The sequence below is a fragment of the Dendrobates tinctorius genome, unplaced genomic scaffold, assembly GCF_039654945.1.
Source record: "Dendrobates tinctorius isolate UK_male_01 unplaced genomic scaffold, ASM3965494v1 ptg000643l, whole genome shotgun sequence".
Lineage (NCBI taxonomy): Eukaryota > Metazoa > Chordata > Amphibia > Anura > Dendrobatidae > Dendrobates > Dendrobates tinctorius.
This window is the reverse complement of record NW_027362295.1, coordinates 86,889-102,758: the sequence shown is the minus strand read 5'-3', so window position 1 is coordinate 102,758 and position 15,870 is coordinate 86,889. Positions and strand designations below refer to the sequence as shown.

General features: G+C 52.0%; 1 protein-coding gene across 2 annotated transcripts; it reads right to left on the bottom strand.

The window, feature by feature from the left end:
• Positions 1–555: 555 nt before the first annotated feature.
• On the bottom strand, positions 556–14,565 carry LOC141079258 (mixed lineage kinase domain-like protein). Of its 2 annotated transcripts, XM_073565301.1 has the most exons (11): positions 14,497–14,565; positions 13,224–13,677; positions 11,641–11,721; positions 10,816–10,975; positions 10,367–10,464; positions 5,739–5,874; positions 5,576–5,660; positions 5,209–5,357; positions 4,826–4,875; positions 4,607–4,732; positions 556–1,091 (listed from the first exon to the last, which is right to left on the bottom strand). In XM_073565301.1, exons 2-11 carry the CDS (start codon positions 13,672–13,674, stop codon positions 1,045–1,047), a joined length of 1,383 nt encoding a protein of 460 aa, XP_073421402.1. In that variant the 5' UTR covers positions 13,675–13,677; positions 14,497–14,565; the 3' UTR covers positions 556–1,044. The 2 variants fall into 2 exon arrangements, with proteins under 2 accessions (XP_073421402.1, XP_073421403.1); XM_073565302.1 differs by lacking the exon at positions 11,641–11,721.
• Between the last annotated feature and the right edge of the window lie 1,305 nt (positions 14,566–15,870).

Below are 15,870 nucleotides of genomic sequence, written 5' to 3'. Positions count from 1 at the left end.
GACAGTTTAGGTGGCCGCTTGTATGGTCCTCTGTCACACACGAGAGTCCTAGGATAAGTCTCTTCCATGGACAGTTTAGGTGGCCGCTTGTATGGTCCTCTGTCACACACGAGAGTCCTAGGATAAGTCTCTTCCATGGACAGTTTAGGTGGCCGCTTGTATGGTCCTCTGTCACACACGAGAGTCCTAGGATAAGTCTCTTCCATGGACAGTTTAGGTGGCCGCTTGTATGGTCCTCTGTCACACACGAGAGTCCTAGGATAAGTCTCATCCATGGACAGTTTAGGTGGCTGCTTGTGTGCTCCTTCTTCACACACGAGAGTCCTAGGATATGTCTCTTCCATGGACAGTTTAGGTGGCCGCTTGTATGGTCCTCTGTCACACACGAGAGTCCTAGGATAGGTCTCATCCATGGACAGTTTAGGTGGCCACTTGTGTGCTCCTCAGCAACGCTGCGCAGTACAGAAGCAGAGGCTCCATCTGAACCGCACATTGTAGCTGTGAAGGAAGACACTGACGGCCATACAACAGAAAATAATCTAAATTCTGGAAAAATAAACTTACAAAGTATTTTATTTCCCTGAGGAAATGACATATTTAGTATTTATTGTACAGTGCGATGCATTCCCTGAATTTTCCCAACGCATCAGTGGGCGTACATGTGAGAGCATCAAGTCCATTCAGGATCCAGGCCACCGTTATGTATTCCTTCCCTATATCCATCTAATGCGTCTTCCTATCTGGTTTCATACAAGACCACACTGATGAGATTGTGCCTTCACAGCGTTCTGTAAATGGCACTCGTCTCACTGTAGGGGCCAGGAGCTTATGTTTTCTGTTCTGCCATCTAGTGGCAGACACAAGCCATGCAGTCTCTCATTATCCTATCCCTGGTGAGGCGATGGTGCCATCACCTTCAGTGGGGGGTAGGGGGGCATTTGTACAGATGGGGGCAGCTTTGGCAGGTTGATCATTGGCACGGTCACTTGTGGAGGCATCTTCATCGTCTGTGGCTGAATGAGCTTCACCTGGGGCCGGGAGGATTCAGGACTCACATTGATTCAGATGAGCAATGAGTAAATCTACAATTACTGCAGAGACAGAAGAGAATCAGGACAGACGTTATTCTCCTCTAAATATCTACATTGTGCATCTTAACATTCGCATTAGATTGCTGCCTACAGCACAGAGTATTTCCCGAGTGGAGTGTGCTGGTATCATGGGAGGTCATCGATTGAGAGGTACACAGCAGAGGGAGAAGAGCCTTCCTGGCAGCACAGAGTATTTCAGGAGGCAAGTCTACTGCTATTATATGAGGTCAAATGGCGGTTAAGTACTGGTTGGACATTGCTGTTTTGGCAGAGGACGGTGTGTTGGGCAGCTGTCAATGTGCTCGCGGTGTGTTGGTCAGCGGGCGGTGTTTCGCATGGTGTGTCAGGCGATGTGTTGTACGGTGTTTTACGCAGCGGGCGGAGTGTCAGTCAGTGTGTCGGGCAGCCGGCTGTGTGTTGGGAAGCAGGCTGTGAAGATACGGCATTATATCTTAATTAGCCAGACTATTTTTAGTAAGCCAGAAAGAATAGACTGTTATCTATATGTTGACTTTTGAATTTGTGTTCTTCTTTCTGGTTGGTCAAGAAAACAGACTTTTTCTTGTGTAACCTTGTAATATTGTTTTGTAAGTTGACATTTGATGTAACATATTGTGCTCTTATCCATGTCATGATATGTCTGGCTCTGAGTGACGCGACCCGATGATCGGTCGGTCACAAAACAACAAAACAGAAAAGGGGACAACGGGGAAGCAATTACAACGGTGGGCCCTATAATAGGGAACGGGGAAGTGGACACATCTTGCACTCTCCTAATGAAGAGCCCTGAACTCTCCTCACGTTCCCTATACAGGTTCTTTCAACCTGTCGCCGACCAGGATACCTACAGTAGGTCCCTCACTAGCCCTGCAACTATCCCTTACTAGGGAACTGGCAAGTGCAGACACTGGTCCTCACCGCTGCACTAATAAGACACCAGGGAAAATAACAGACAGGGAAACACAAACAACACTTAGCTTGCTCTGCAGTCATGCACAGGACCGCAGAGTAAGGCACCTGGACACAGCTTCCAGCAGAAACACCAAGGCTCCAGATAAGCTGCAACAGCACTGCTCCAAATAGCTCCTCTCTTCAGAAAGGTTGGTTAGTGAATGACCAGTATTACCAACAGGGAGCTGTAGCAGCTGATGACCTTTTATAGGAAGGAGGGGGGGGTCACCACCTGCTGACTAATTAAACATGTAGTAACACCAGCGGCCACCGGGGGCAAAAACCCAGCAGCCGACCAACTACAGTTGTAGTAACACCAGCAGCCATCGGGGGCAAAACCCCATATTAACCCCCGAGGGCCAGAAAGGAAAAAGGTTCATATAAGAGAGTCCAGATTCTGCCAGAGATCCGAAAATGGATCGTGACAATCCATGATGATTAGTGATGTTTACTGATATGCTAATTATACTTAGTATAGGCCAGATAGTTGTTGACTTTCTAAATGAGGAAAAAGTTTGCAAATAGATCTCCATTCTTCTTCTTTTATTTGTGAATACTGGATGAAGCACACTTGTTTATTATAAAAAAGAGGCTTCATGCCTCTGTGTAGAGAGACAGACAAAGATTCTGCCAAGACAGCCAAACATCCAGTGACTCTACAGGACAGCAGCCAAGATACCGTGGCTCCATCATGAGGGACATTCTACAGGATGCCAGCTTAGGGAACCTCATCCCCAGCTGGAAGAATACATATCAATTAAACATTGCTGAACCTTGGATAGGTTTGGAGAAAGACAGGAATGAGACCCACCGGTCACCTGGCTCCATGGAGATGTTTAGTGAAGCCAGGTTGTGACCCTTGGGTCAACGTGCCTTGTACCTGAATGGACTGTCATCTTCCTACGCTTGTCGTTACCTCCTCTCTGTGCATGACACAGGTGGGGTAATCGGCCCTGGGAGATCTGAAGTAACAGTTACCATTATCCCAGCGGGTCAGCGGAAGGATAAGACTCTGTAATGTGCACCATCTTGTGTATTTGCAGGGACTGTTCTATGTGTTACCTGCCTGTTTTGTGGATAAATAAAGCATTGCCACACTGTTTTACCCTCACCCTGTGTTGTCTGAGTAGGGTTATGCCCATGTTAAAGGGAGAGCGGGCATTCGGCGGGACGATCCTTAGTTCATGCGGTTTCGGCTAGCGGACCGAGGCGCCTGCCAACTTTCTCCACACAGGCGGTGTGTTGGGCAGTAGGTGATGTGTCGGACAGCGGGCTCTGTCTCGGGCAGCGGGTGGTGTGTTGGACAGTGTGGCGGGCGGTGTGTTAGGTCGTGTGTCAGGCAGCGGGTGGTGTGTTGGACAGTGTGCTGGGTGGCGGGCGGTGTGTTAGGTAGTGTGTCAGACAGCGGGTGTTGTGTTGGACAGTGTGGCGGGAGGTGTGTTAGGTAGTGTGTCGGGCAGCGGGTGGTGTGTTGGACAGTGTGGCGGGCGGTGTGTTAGGTAGTGTATCGGGCAGCGGGCGGTGTGTTAGGTAGTGTATCGGGCAGCGGGTGGTGTGTTGGACAGTGTGGCGGGCGGTGTGTTAGGTAGTGTGTCGGGCAGCGGGTGGTGTGTTGGACAGTGTGGCGGGCGGTGTGTTAGGTAGTGTATCGGGCAGCGGGCGGTGTGTTAGGTAGTGTATCGGGCAGCGGGTGGTGTGTTGGACAGTGTGGCGGGCGGTGTGTTAGGTAGTGTGTCGGGCAGCGGGTGGTGTGTTGGACAGTGTGGCGGGCGGTGTGTTAGGTAGTGTGTCGGGCAGCGGGTGGTGTGTTGAACAGTGTGGCGGGCGGTGTGTTAGGTAGTGTATCGGGCAGCGGGCGGTGTGTTAGGTAGTGTATCGGGCAGCGGGTGGTGTGTTGGACAGTGTGGCGGGCGGTGTGTTAGGTAGTGTGTCGGGCAGCGGGTGGTGTGTTTGACAGTGTGGCGGGCGGTGTGTTAGGTAGTTTGTCGGGCAGCAGGTGGTGTTAGGTAGTGTGTCGGGCAGCGGGTGGTGTGTTGGACAGTGTGGCGGGCGGTGTGTTAGGTAGTGTATCGGGCAGCGGGTGGTGTGTTGGACAGTGTGGCGGGCGGTGTGTTAGGTAGTGTGTCGGGCAGCGGGTGGTGTGTTGGACAGTGTGGCGGGCGGTGTGTTAGGTAGTTTGTCGGGCAGCGGGTGGTGTGTTAGGTAGTGTGTCGGGCAGCGGGTGGTGTGTTGGACAGTGTGGCGGGCGGTGTGTTAGGTAGTGTATCGGGCAGCGGGTGGTGTGTTAGGTAGTGTCTCGGGCAGCGGGTGGTGTGTTGGACAGTGTGGCGGGCGGTGTGTTAGGTAGTGTGTCGGGCAGCGGATGGTGTGTTGGACAGTGTGGCGGGCGGTGTGTTAGGTAGTGTATCGGGCAGCGGGCGGTGTGTTAGGTAGTGTATCGGGCAGCGGGTGGTGTGTTGGACAATGTGTTGGGTGGCGGGCAGTGTGTTAGGCAGTGTTTCGGGCAGCAGGCAGTGTGTTGGGCAGCGGGCTATGTGTTGGACAGTATATCGGGCAGGGCTCACCTCCTGCTGTCGGGCGATCACTCGGATTCCTCTGCAGGCAGCTTGTAATAATTTCGTGTAACACAGGAGGACAGGACGCGGTCAGCTCCGCATCCTTCGGCTGATTGTCCTTGTCGCCGGCCGGACCTACAACAGTAAACCATTGTGGATTATTTTGTCAGGTGCTGACCTGCAGGATGCAATATAATGACCCGTGGATGGTGCATCGGCAGGACTTACCCTGATATGGGAGTCTCCCACTTGCAATCTCATAAAGCACCATGCCGAGGCTGGAAGAGACAACAGCAAGATGTACAACAATGTACTATGGACCATAAGACCCCTGACCAGTGCTGACGTCGGCCCCTCCGTGTATACACAGGTTACTGCCCAGCATGGAGATGTGCGGCGACCGCCATCTGGGGCAGTTGCACAATCTCACACGTCACAGGCGCCATTGGAGAAGGAAGTTATTGCAGAAGTGATTAGAGGAACTTTTCTTCTGGAGAAGTTTCATTCCATGAATGTGAAATTTCCCTTTTTTCAGCATCACAAAATGTGTGCACAGCCTTCTGCTGGGGGGCGCCAGCGTGGGTCGGGGGCTGTGATGCTGCAGAACTGACCTGTAAATCTCACTTGGTTTCTCGTAGGCGTTGATGTCCTGCAGGGTCTCGGGGGCGATGTACGCCAGCTCCGTGCTCCTCCGCCTCCTCTCTGCATTAGATGGTCGTCTTAGGGATGATTCAGTCTTTGAGATCTCAAATCCCCAAAGCTGTAGATGTGAAGAGTCCGGATGAGGTTGTGCCTGTCCGACACGTACAGTACAAGCGTTGGGACGGAGGCCGTCAGTCTGCAGCCATTATGTTGCGTATGAGGCCGAACGCTAAGCTGTCAAACAACTGGCGAAGGTGGGAAATGCTCTGCAGGGGTGTGACTGACAATGGGGCGGGGCTTAGTGACTCGCGGTAATGCACCACATGTGGCTGTTACCTTTACACAGTACGTCCTGTCAACCAGGAATTTGGAGCTGCTCAGACTCCCGTGCAGGATTGGCTTCTTCTCCGTCTGATGTAACCTGCGAGATGGTAGAATGTATCGTTCACATGTTCAGGAAAAATCAGAGAATCGGTAATGCCGATTGCAGAATACGCACCGGTATACTGCTCTGGCCGCATCCAGAGCCATGCGGACACGGTGCTCACATGACAGGTCAGGCTCATTGTCCAGCAGCTGCCGCACGGTTCCCTTCTCACAATATTCCATCACCAGGGAGTAGCAGGTGTCCGTACCTGACCAACAGAGGAGACTCAGTAATCATGAAGATGGAGGACTGTAGTGAAACATCGTGGTATAAGAAGGTGGACAGTAGTGAGACATCGGGGGATAAGAGGGCAGACTGTAGTGAGACATCAGGGGATAAGAGGGCAGACTGTAGTGAGACATCGGAGTATAAGAGGGCGGACTCTAGTGAAACATCGGGGTACAAGAGAGCAGACTATAGTGAGACCTCGGGATAAGAGGTTGGACAGTAGTGAGACATCGGGGGATAAGAGGGCGGACTGTAGTGAGACATCAGAGGATAAGAGGTTGGACAGTAGTGAGACATCTCGGGATAAGAGGGCGGATTGTAGTGAGTCATCAGGGGATAAGAGGTCGGACTGTAGTGAGACATCAGAGGATAAGAGGTTGGACTAGTGAGACATCGAGGTATAAGAGGGCGGACTGTAGTGAGACATCGGGGGATAAGAGGGCGGACTGTAGTGAGTCATCAGGGGATAAGAGGTCGGACTGTAATGAGACATCGGGGGATAAGAGGTCGGACTGTAGTGAAACATCGAGGTATAAGAGGTCGGACTGTAGTGAGACATCCGGGGATAAGAGGTCGGACTGTAGTGAGACATCAGGAGATAAGAGGTCGGACTGTAGTGAGACATCAGGAGATAAGAGGTCGGACTGTAGTGAGACATCGGAGGATAAGAGGTTGGACAGTAGTGAGACATCGGGGGATAAGAGGTCGGACTGTAGTGAAACATCGAGGTATAAGAGGTCGGACTGTAGTGAGACATTGGGGTACAAGAGGGCGGACTGTAGTGAGACATTGGGGTACAATAGGGCGGACTGTAGTGAGACATCAGGGGATAAGAGGGCAGACTGTAGTGAGACATCGGAGTATAAGAGGGGGGACTCTAGTGAAACATCGGGGTACAAGAGAGCAGACTATAGTGAGACCTCGGGATAAGAGGTTGGACAGTAGTGAGACATCGGGGGATAAGAGGGCGGACTGTAGTGAGACATCAGAGGATAAGAGGTTGGACAGTAGTGAGACATCTCGGGATAAGAGGGCGGACTGTAGTGAGTCATCAGGGGATAAGAGGTCGGACTGTAGTGAGACATCAGAGGACAAGAGGTTGGACTGTAGTGAGACATCGAGGTATAAGAGGGCGGACTGTAGTGAGACATCGGGGGATAAGAGGGCGGACTGTAGTGAGTCATCAGGGGATAAGAGGTCGGACTGTAGTGAGACATCGGGGATAAGAGGTCGGACTGTAGTGAAACATCGAGGTATAAGAGGTCGGACTGTAGTGAGACATCGGGGGATAAGAGGTCGGACTGTAGTGAGACATCGGGGAATAAGAGGTCGGACTGTAGTGAGACATCAGGGGATAAGAGGTTGGACAGTAGTGAGACATCGGGGAATAAGAGGTCGGACTGTAGTGAGACATCAGAGGATAAGAGGTTGGACAGTAGTGAGACATCGGGGGATAAGAAGTCGGACTGTAGTGAAACATCGAGGTATAAGAGGTCGGACTGTAGTGAGACATTGGGGTACAAGAGGGCGGACTGTAGTGAGACATTGGGGTACAATAGGGCGGACTGTAGGGAGACATCAGAGTACAAGAGGGCAGACTGTAGGGAGACATCGGAGGATAAGGTTAGACTATAGTGAGACATCGGGGTATAAGAGGGCGGACCGTAGTGAGACATCAGGGGATAAGAGGGTGGACAGTAGTGAGACATTGGGGTGCAAGAGGGCGGACTGTAGTGAGACATCGGGGTATAAGAGGGCGGACCGTAGTGAGACATCAGGGGATAAGAGGGTGGACAGTAGTGAGACATTGGGGTGCAAGAGGGCGGACTGTAGTGAGACATCGGGATACAGTGTGATGTCACTATGTGTGTCCTGTAGAGTGTGATGTCACCATGTGTGTGTCCTGTACAGTGTGATGTCACTGTTTGTGTCCTGTACAGTGTGATGTCACCATGCGTGTCACGTTCAGTGTGAGTTCACCGTGTGTTTCCTGTACGGTGTGATGTCACCGTGTGTGTCCTGTATGTTGTGATGTCACTGTGTGTCCTGTCCGGTGTTATGTCACGGTGTGTGTCCTGTACGGTGTGATGTCACCATTGTGTCCCGTATGGTGTGTGTCCTGTACTTTGTCATGTCACCATGTGTGTCCTGTACGGTGTGATGTCACGGTGTGTGTCCTGTACGGTGTGATGTCACCGTGTGTGTCCCGTCCGGTGTGATGTCACCATGTGTGTCCCGTCCGGTGTGATGTCACCATGCGTGTCCCGTCCGGTGTGATGTCACTGTGTGTCCCGTCCGGTGTGATGTCACCATGTGTGTCCTGTACGGTGTGATGTCACTGTGTGTCCCGTCCGGTGTGATGTCACCATGTGTGTCCTGTACGGTGTGATGTCACGATCTGTGTCCTGTCCAGTGACATGTCATCGTGTGTGTCCCCTCTGGTGTGATGTCACCATTGTGTCCCGTATGGTGTGTGTCCTGTGCGGTGTGATGTCACCATGTGTGTCCTGTCCGGTGTGATCTCACCATGTGTGTCCCGTACGGTGTGATGTCACCATGTATGTCCTGTATGGTGTGTGTCCAGTACGGAGTGATGTCACCGTGTGTGTCCTGTACGGTGTGATGTAACCATGTGTGTCCCGTATTGTGTGATGTCATCGTGTGTTGCCCGTACGGTGTGATGTCATCATGTGTGTCCCGTATGGTGTGTGTCCTGTACAGTGTGATGTCACCATGTGTGCCCTGTCCGGTGTGATGTCACCATGTGTGTCCCGTATGGTGTGATGTCATCGTGTGTTTCCCGTCCGGTATGATGTCATCATGTGTGTCCAGTATGGTGTGTGTCCTGTACGGTGTGATGTCACCGTGTGTGTCCCGTATGGTGTGTGTCCTGTACTTTGTGATGTCACCGTGTGTGTCCTGTACGGTGTGATGTCACCATGTGTGTCCTGTACGGTGTGATGTCACCATGTGTGTCCTGTACGGTGTGATGTCACGGTGTGTGTCCTGTACGGTGTGATGTCACCATTGTGTCCCGTATGGTGTGTGTCCTGTACTTTGTGATGTCACCGTGTGTGTCCTGTGCGGTGTGATGTCACCATGTGTGTCCTGTACGGTGTGATGTCACCATGTGTGTCCTGTACGGTGTGATGTCACCATTGTGTCCCGTATGGTGTGTGTCCTGTACTTTGTCATGTCACCATGTGTGTCCTGTACGCTGTGATGTCACCGTGTGTGTCCCGTCCGGTGTGATGTCACCATTGTGTCCCGTATGGTGTGTGTCCTGTACTTTGTGATGTCACCGTGTGTGTCCTGTGCGGTGTGATGTCACCATGTGTGTCCCGTACGGTGTGATGTCACCATGTGTGTCCTGTGCGGTGTGATGTCACCATGTGTGTCCCGTACGGTGTGATGTCACCATGTGTGTCCTGTGCGGTGTGATGTCACCATTGTGTCCCGTATGGTGTGTGTCCTGTACTTTGTGATGTCACCGTGTGTGTCCTGTGCGGTGTGATGTCACCATGTGTGTCCTGTACGGTGTGATGTCACCGTGTGTGTCCTGTACGGTGTGATGTCACGGTGTGTGTCCTGTACGGTGTGATGTCACCATTGTGTCCCGTATGGTGTGTGTCCTGTACTTTGTCATGTCACCATGTGTGTCCTGCACGGTGTGATGTCACGGTGTGTGTCCTGTACGGTGTGATGTCACCATTGTGTCCCGTATGGTGTGTGTCCTGTACTTTGTGATGTCACCGTGTGTGTCCTGTGCGGTGTGATGTCACCATGTGTGTCCCGTACGGTGTGATGTCACCATGTGTGTCCTGTGCGGTGTGATGTCACCATGTGTGTCCCGTACGTGTGATGTCACCATGTGTGTCCTGTGCGGTGTGATGTCACCATGTGTGTCCCGTACGGTGTGATGTCACCATGTGTGTCCTGTGCGGTGTGATGTCACCATTGTGTCCCGTATGGTGTGTGTCCTGTACTTTGTGATGTCACCATGTGTGTCCTGTACGGTGTGATGTCACCATGTGTGTCCTGTACGGTGTGATGTCACCATGTGTGTCCCGTCCGGTGTGATGTCACCGTGTGTGTCCCGTCCGGTGTGATGTCACCATTGTGTCCCGTATGGTGTGTGTCCTGTACTTTGTGATGTCACCGTGTGTGTCCTGTGCAGTGTGATGTCACCATGTGTGTCCCGTCCGGTGTGATGTCATGGTGTGTGTCCCGTCCGGTGTGATGTCACCATGTGTGTCCCGTCCGGTGTGATGTCACGGTGTGTGTCCTGTCCGGTGTGATGTCACCATGTGTGTCCCGTATGGTGTGTGTCCTGTACGGTGTGATGTCACCATGTGTGTCCTGTACGGTGTGTGATGTCACGGTGTGTGTCCCGTCCGGTGTGATGTCACCATGTGTGTCCTGTATGGTGTGTGTCCTGTACGGTGTGATGTCACATGTGACCTGGCTCTTACCCGAATTGTCTATGAAAATACCATAAAGCCGTAAAATATTCAGGCTCTCAAACCTCTTCATGGTCTCACTCTCAGACTGGAAGGTTTTTATGATAAATCTGGAGAAGTAAAGTGATAGATGAGTGACGAGAACAGGGGGACGGCGCCTGAACATGGCGGAGGGACTGAGGGGGTTGTATTTTATTAGTTTGATGGTGATTGTAACAAATCCCGAGACCAGTGGTGAATTGTTGCTCTATTTATATTGACCACTAGATGTCAGTGCAGAGCCGCACATATGGCTGTCTCGCTTTACAGTCTGCTGCGAGGCTGTTCTCATCCTCAGTGATCACAGGTCTGGCACGAGAGTGACCCGTCTGATGAGTCGCGGTCACTGCACTCAACGCTCTGCCACTCGTCTGTCTCTGCGTTCACTGATTACCGGCCTCATTTCTCTGTCAGTTACTCACGCTTGGTTCTTGATCTGTTGACCCTTGAAGACTTTAATGGCCACTGGACTCTTGTGATATTCGCCGAGGTACAAGTCATGGGTGGGTTTCTCCAGTAACAACGGTCCACGCTTTAGATCCGTGGCTCGAATCTCGGTGATGTGCCAGGACGAGCGTTTACCTGCAGACACAAGAATGGGGGATCGTTACCGGCAGGAGCCTCGCGGCCGAGGCCCCGGTAATTGTGTCACTGTGGGTCATACACATCACGTCTATACAGACGCCGGCCAGGGAGGATGCACCATAGGCGAGTGCCTTGTAATAAGTACGTAAGTCAGTGACCGGGAGGCGGCACAGGCTCCCGCTATAATCATGCCGATGTCTGAGCTACGGCGCAGAGCGGGGAAGACACTTCACAAACGTTCCACAAAGCAGGCGAAAGACTGAAAACTGGGGCAAATATGGTCACAAGGCCAAGCCGCCTCGGTGATCTAATAATCACGTTTCAATTCTGTCCACTCGAGGTGGCCGGGGGCCGATGTGTCGTCTGGAAACAGATGGACGTTAAGGCCAGCGTGTACAGAAATGGAGGCCAGACTGCTTCCAGTCATTGACGACAAGCAGAGATCGTAACCTTCTATTGGAAAGTCACAGAAAATGGGAAACTTGCTTAATCCGACTGTGGGATCTAACAACAGAATGGCCACGTGCAAGAAATGTGAGTGCTGTCCGACTGCCCCCCAACCACAACTCCCAGCATCCCCGCCCGACCGCAGCCTGCAGGTTAGAGTCCCCGCATCCGGCTGGTGCTGCTTTTCTTCCCATGGAGGAGCCCACGGCACTTACACACAGCCTTTATGGCGGACATTTCAGAGAGGATTTTATCCATTCTGTCCTCTACATTCTCCATCTTTTCACAAAGGTTTTCTGCCTCAAACAAACAAAAAAATGATTTTATATATAAAAAAAGGCACCCAAATTATTCTATCACCCCAAGAGTAAATCTGGTCATACATCCCAGTGTGAGGATACTGCATGGTGAGATATAGTGGTCGTACACCCCAGTGTGAGGACACTGCATGGCCTGCGCTACAGTGGTCGTACACCCCACTATGAGGACACTGCATGGTGCACTACAGTGATCATACATCCCAGTGTAAGGACACTGCATGGTGAGATTTAGTGGTCGTACACCCCAGTGTGAGGACACTGCATGGCGTGTGCTACAGTGGTCGTGTGCCCAAGTGTGAGGACACTGCATGGTGCACTACAGTGGTCATACATCCCAGTGTGAGGACACCGCATGGCCTGCGCTACAGTGGTCGTACACCCCACTATGAGGACACTGCATGGTGCACTACAGTGATCATACATCCCAGTGTAAGGACACTGCATGGTGAGATTTAGTGGTCGTACACCCCAGTGTGAGGACACTGCATGGCCTGGCTACAGCGGTCATACACCCCAGTGTGAGGATACTGCATGGTGCGCTACAGTGGTCATACACCCCAGTGTGAGGATACTTCATGGTGCGCTACAGTGGTCATACACCCCAGTGTGAGGATACTGCATGGTGCGCTACAGTGGTCATACACCCCAGTGTGAGGATACTGCATGGTGCGCTACAGTGGTCGTACACCCCAGTGTGAGGACATTGCATGGCCTGGCTATAGTGGTCGTGTGCTCAAGTGTGAGGACAGCATGGCCTGTGTGACGGTGGTTGTACAACCCAGTGTGAGGACACTGCATGGCCTGCGCTACAGTGGTCGTACACCCCACTAGGAAGACACTGCATGGTGCACTACAGTGGTCATACAACCCAGTGTGAGGACATTGCATGGCCTGGCTATAGTGGTCGTGTGCCCCAGTGTGAGGACAGCATGGCCTGTGTGATGGTGGTTGTACAACCCAGTGTGAGGACACTGCATGGCCTGGCTACAGTGGTCGTACACCCCAGTGTGAGGACAATGCATAGCCTGGCTACAGCAGTCATACACCCCAGTGTGAGGATACTGCATGGTGCGCTACAGTGGTCATACACCCCAGTGTGAGGATACTGCATGGTGCGCTACAGTGGTCATACACCCCAGTGTGAGGATACTGCATGGTGCGCTACAGTGGTCGTACACCCCAGTGTGAGGATACTGCATGGCCTGGCTATAGTGGTCGTGTGCCCAAGTGTGAGGACATCATGGCCTGTGTGATGGTGGTCGTACACCCCAGTGTGAGGACATTGCATGGCCTGGCTATAGTGGTCGTGTGCCCAAGTGTGAGGACATCATGGCCTGTGTGACGGTGGTCGTAAACCCCAGTGTGAGGACACTGCATGGTCTGGCTACAGTGGTCGTACACCCCAGTGTGAGGACACTACATAGTCTGCGTTTCGGTGGTCGCACACATATATATCCCACGTTGTCTGAATGTCTTACCGGTGAGGTACTCCTTCAGCTGCTTCAGGTCTTTGTTTATGTCCTTCTGGTTTTGGCGTTTTCTTATATTCTCTGTAAAGACATTAAAAAACTTTTCTCTATGTTCGATCGCCAACATCAGGGAGACATGTGAGGCGGCGTCACCGAGCCGGTCCGTGAGCAGCTCAAACTCCTCCTTGATACCGTTGGCCTTAAGTATCTGCTGCCACCAAGCCTGGTGTGAATACTTTATGACCCAGCACTTGGCATTGTCCAGGGTCACCCGCAGCTCCTTCATCACCACCTTCAGCTGCTCGGACTTCTCCTTCTGCATCTGTAAAGCCTTCGAGGCCATCATCAGAATTTGTATCCGCTTCTTCAGGCGACGGCACTGCTGCTTATTGGAGCTGGCCTTGTCACACAGTCCATAGATGGTTTGGGCAATGTCCAGGACCTGACCCAGGACGTCCATCACCTACAAGACATCACCCGGAGAGGACACAGTGAGGGACGTGACGGCAGGTAATCCCACTTCGTGAAATCACATTGGAAGCGGGAGCAGAACATGGTCACTGGTATCGGATGTGACACAGCAGCTCCGACAACCGAACCATCCGAGACATCCTCTACCGCCAGGCCACGTATCACCCAGGACACAAGTCTCCAGGTACAGATGTCTCATCTGCTGTGATACCCGGTGGCCGCAGAAGGTACAATATGATAGACTGCCCCGGACGTCCCCTCCATCAGACGCCACACCTGAGACCACCAACACCGCACAATGGAGGAAGGATGAGACTAACCCCCCCCGCTGCGGCCTGGTCAACTCCTGACAAGTCACATGAAGATGACCCTCTATACCCAATATATTACATGCCCTTTGGCTGGGAAAAATCCTCACGTGACCCTCATGGGGACTGCAATGACGGCCATATTGGAGGTCACCCAACTTTCCAACAGTACGAAGGCTTCCGGGGACGTGTGCTTACAGGAACTCGCAGATTTCAGGAAGAAGATGTAAAAAAGAAAGGGGCTTTCCGTGAACAGTTCTGCAACAGATGTCAAGAGTCAGATCCTACAATTCTACCTACAAAACCTGAAAACCGTCCTGATCTGACTGCTGCTAAACCAGAAATCACCTGCACTGACACATTGTCACGACGAGAGAGATTAGTACAGAATTCACTCTGCTGGATACAATTGTAACAAAGCCTCAGCTGTGAGAAGTATTAGGTCAGGATACACAAGCTGCACTCTTCCCCGTCACTCACTGAACATTACAGCGTGTACTCACTGGTTGTGCAAGGCTCCGACTTCTCTCCTCTGTCCTGTGACTCAGAGGCCCAGCCTGTTATACCCTGGCCCAGCGCCCTCCCTGCGCCCTGCGCCCGCCCATCCCCAGATTACCCTCATTTATATCGTTCCCATCATGTGAGACGGATGGACAGGAGCTGAGATGATGCAAATTTACTGTGAAAATCCAAAGATGTGAAACTTCTCGTTATTTGCGGATTTCATATTAGAGGAAGAAACTTAAAAATTGTTGAAAAAGTCTCATCGCCTTGTCAGCATACGTCACCCGGCATACCTCACCCAGAATTAAGCATACGTCACCCGGCATACATCACCCAGAATTCAGCATACGTCACCCGGCATACCTCACCCAGAATTAAGCATACGTCACCCGGGATAGCTCACCCAGAATTCAGCATACGTCACCCGGCATACCTCACCCAGAATTCAGCATACGTCACCCGGCATACGTCACCCAGAATTCAGCATACGTCACCCGGCATACGTCACCCAGAATTCAGCATACGTCACCCAGCATACGTCACCCAGAATTCAGCATACGTCACCATGCATACCTCACCCAGAATTCAGCATACGTCACCCGGCATACGTCACCCAGAATTCAGCATACGTCACCCGGCATACCTCACCCAGAATTAAGCATACGTCACCCGGCATAGCTCACCCAGAATTCAGCATACGTCACCCGGCATACATCACCCAGAATTCAGCATACGTCACTCGGCATACCTCACCCAGAATTCAGCATACGTCACCCTGCATACGTCACCCAGAATTCAGCATACGTCACCCGGCATACCTCACCCAGAATTCAGCATACGTCACCCGGCATACGTCACCCAGAATTCAGCATACGTCACCCGGCATACCTCACCCAGAATTAAGCATACGTCACCCGGCATACGTCACCCAGAATTCAGCATACTTCACCCAGAATTAAGCATACGTCACCCGGCATAGCTCACCCAGAATTCAGCATACTTCACCCAGAATTCAGCATACGTCACCCGGCATACCTCACCCAGAATTCAGCATATGTCACCTGGCATACCTCACCCAGAATTCAGCATACGTCACCCGGCATACGTCACCCAGAATTCAGCATACGTCACCCGGCATACCTCACCCAGAATTAAGCATACGTCACCCGGCATACGTCACCCAGAATTCAGCATACGTCACCCGGCATACCTCACCCAGAATTCAGCATACGTCACCCGGCATAGCTCACCCAGAATTCAGCATACGTCACCCGGCATACATCACCCAGAATTCAGCATACGTCACTCGGCACACCTCACCCAGAATTAAGCATACGTCACCCGGCATAGCTCACCCAGAATTCAGCATACGT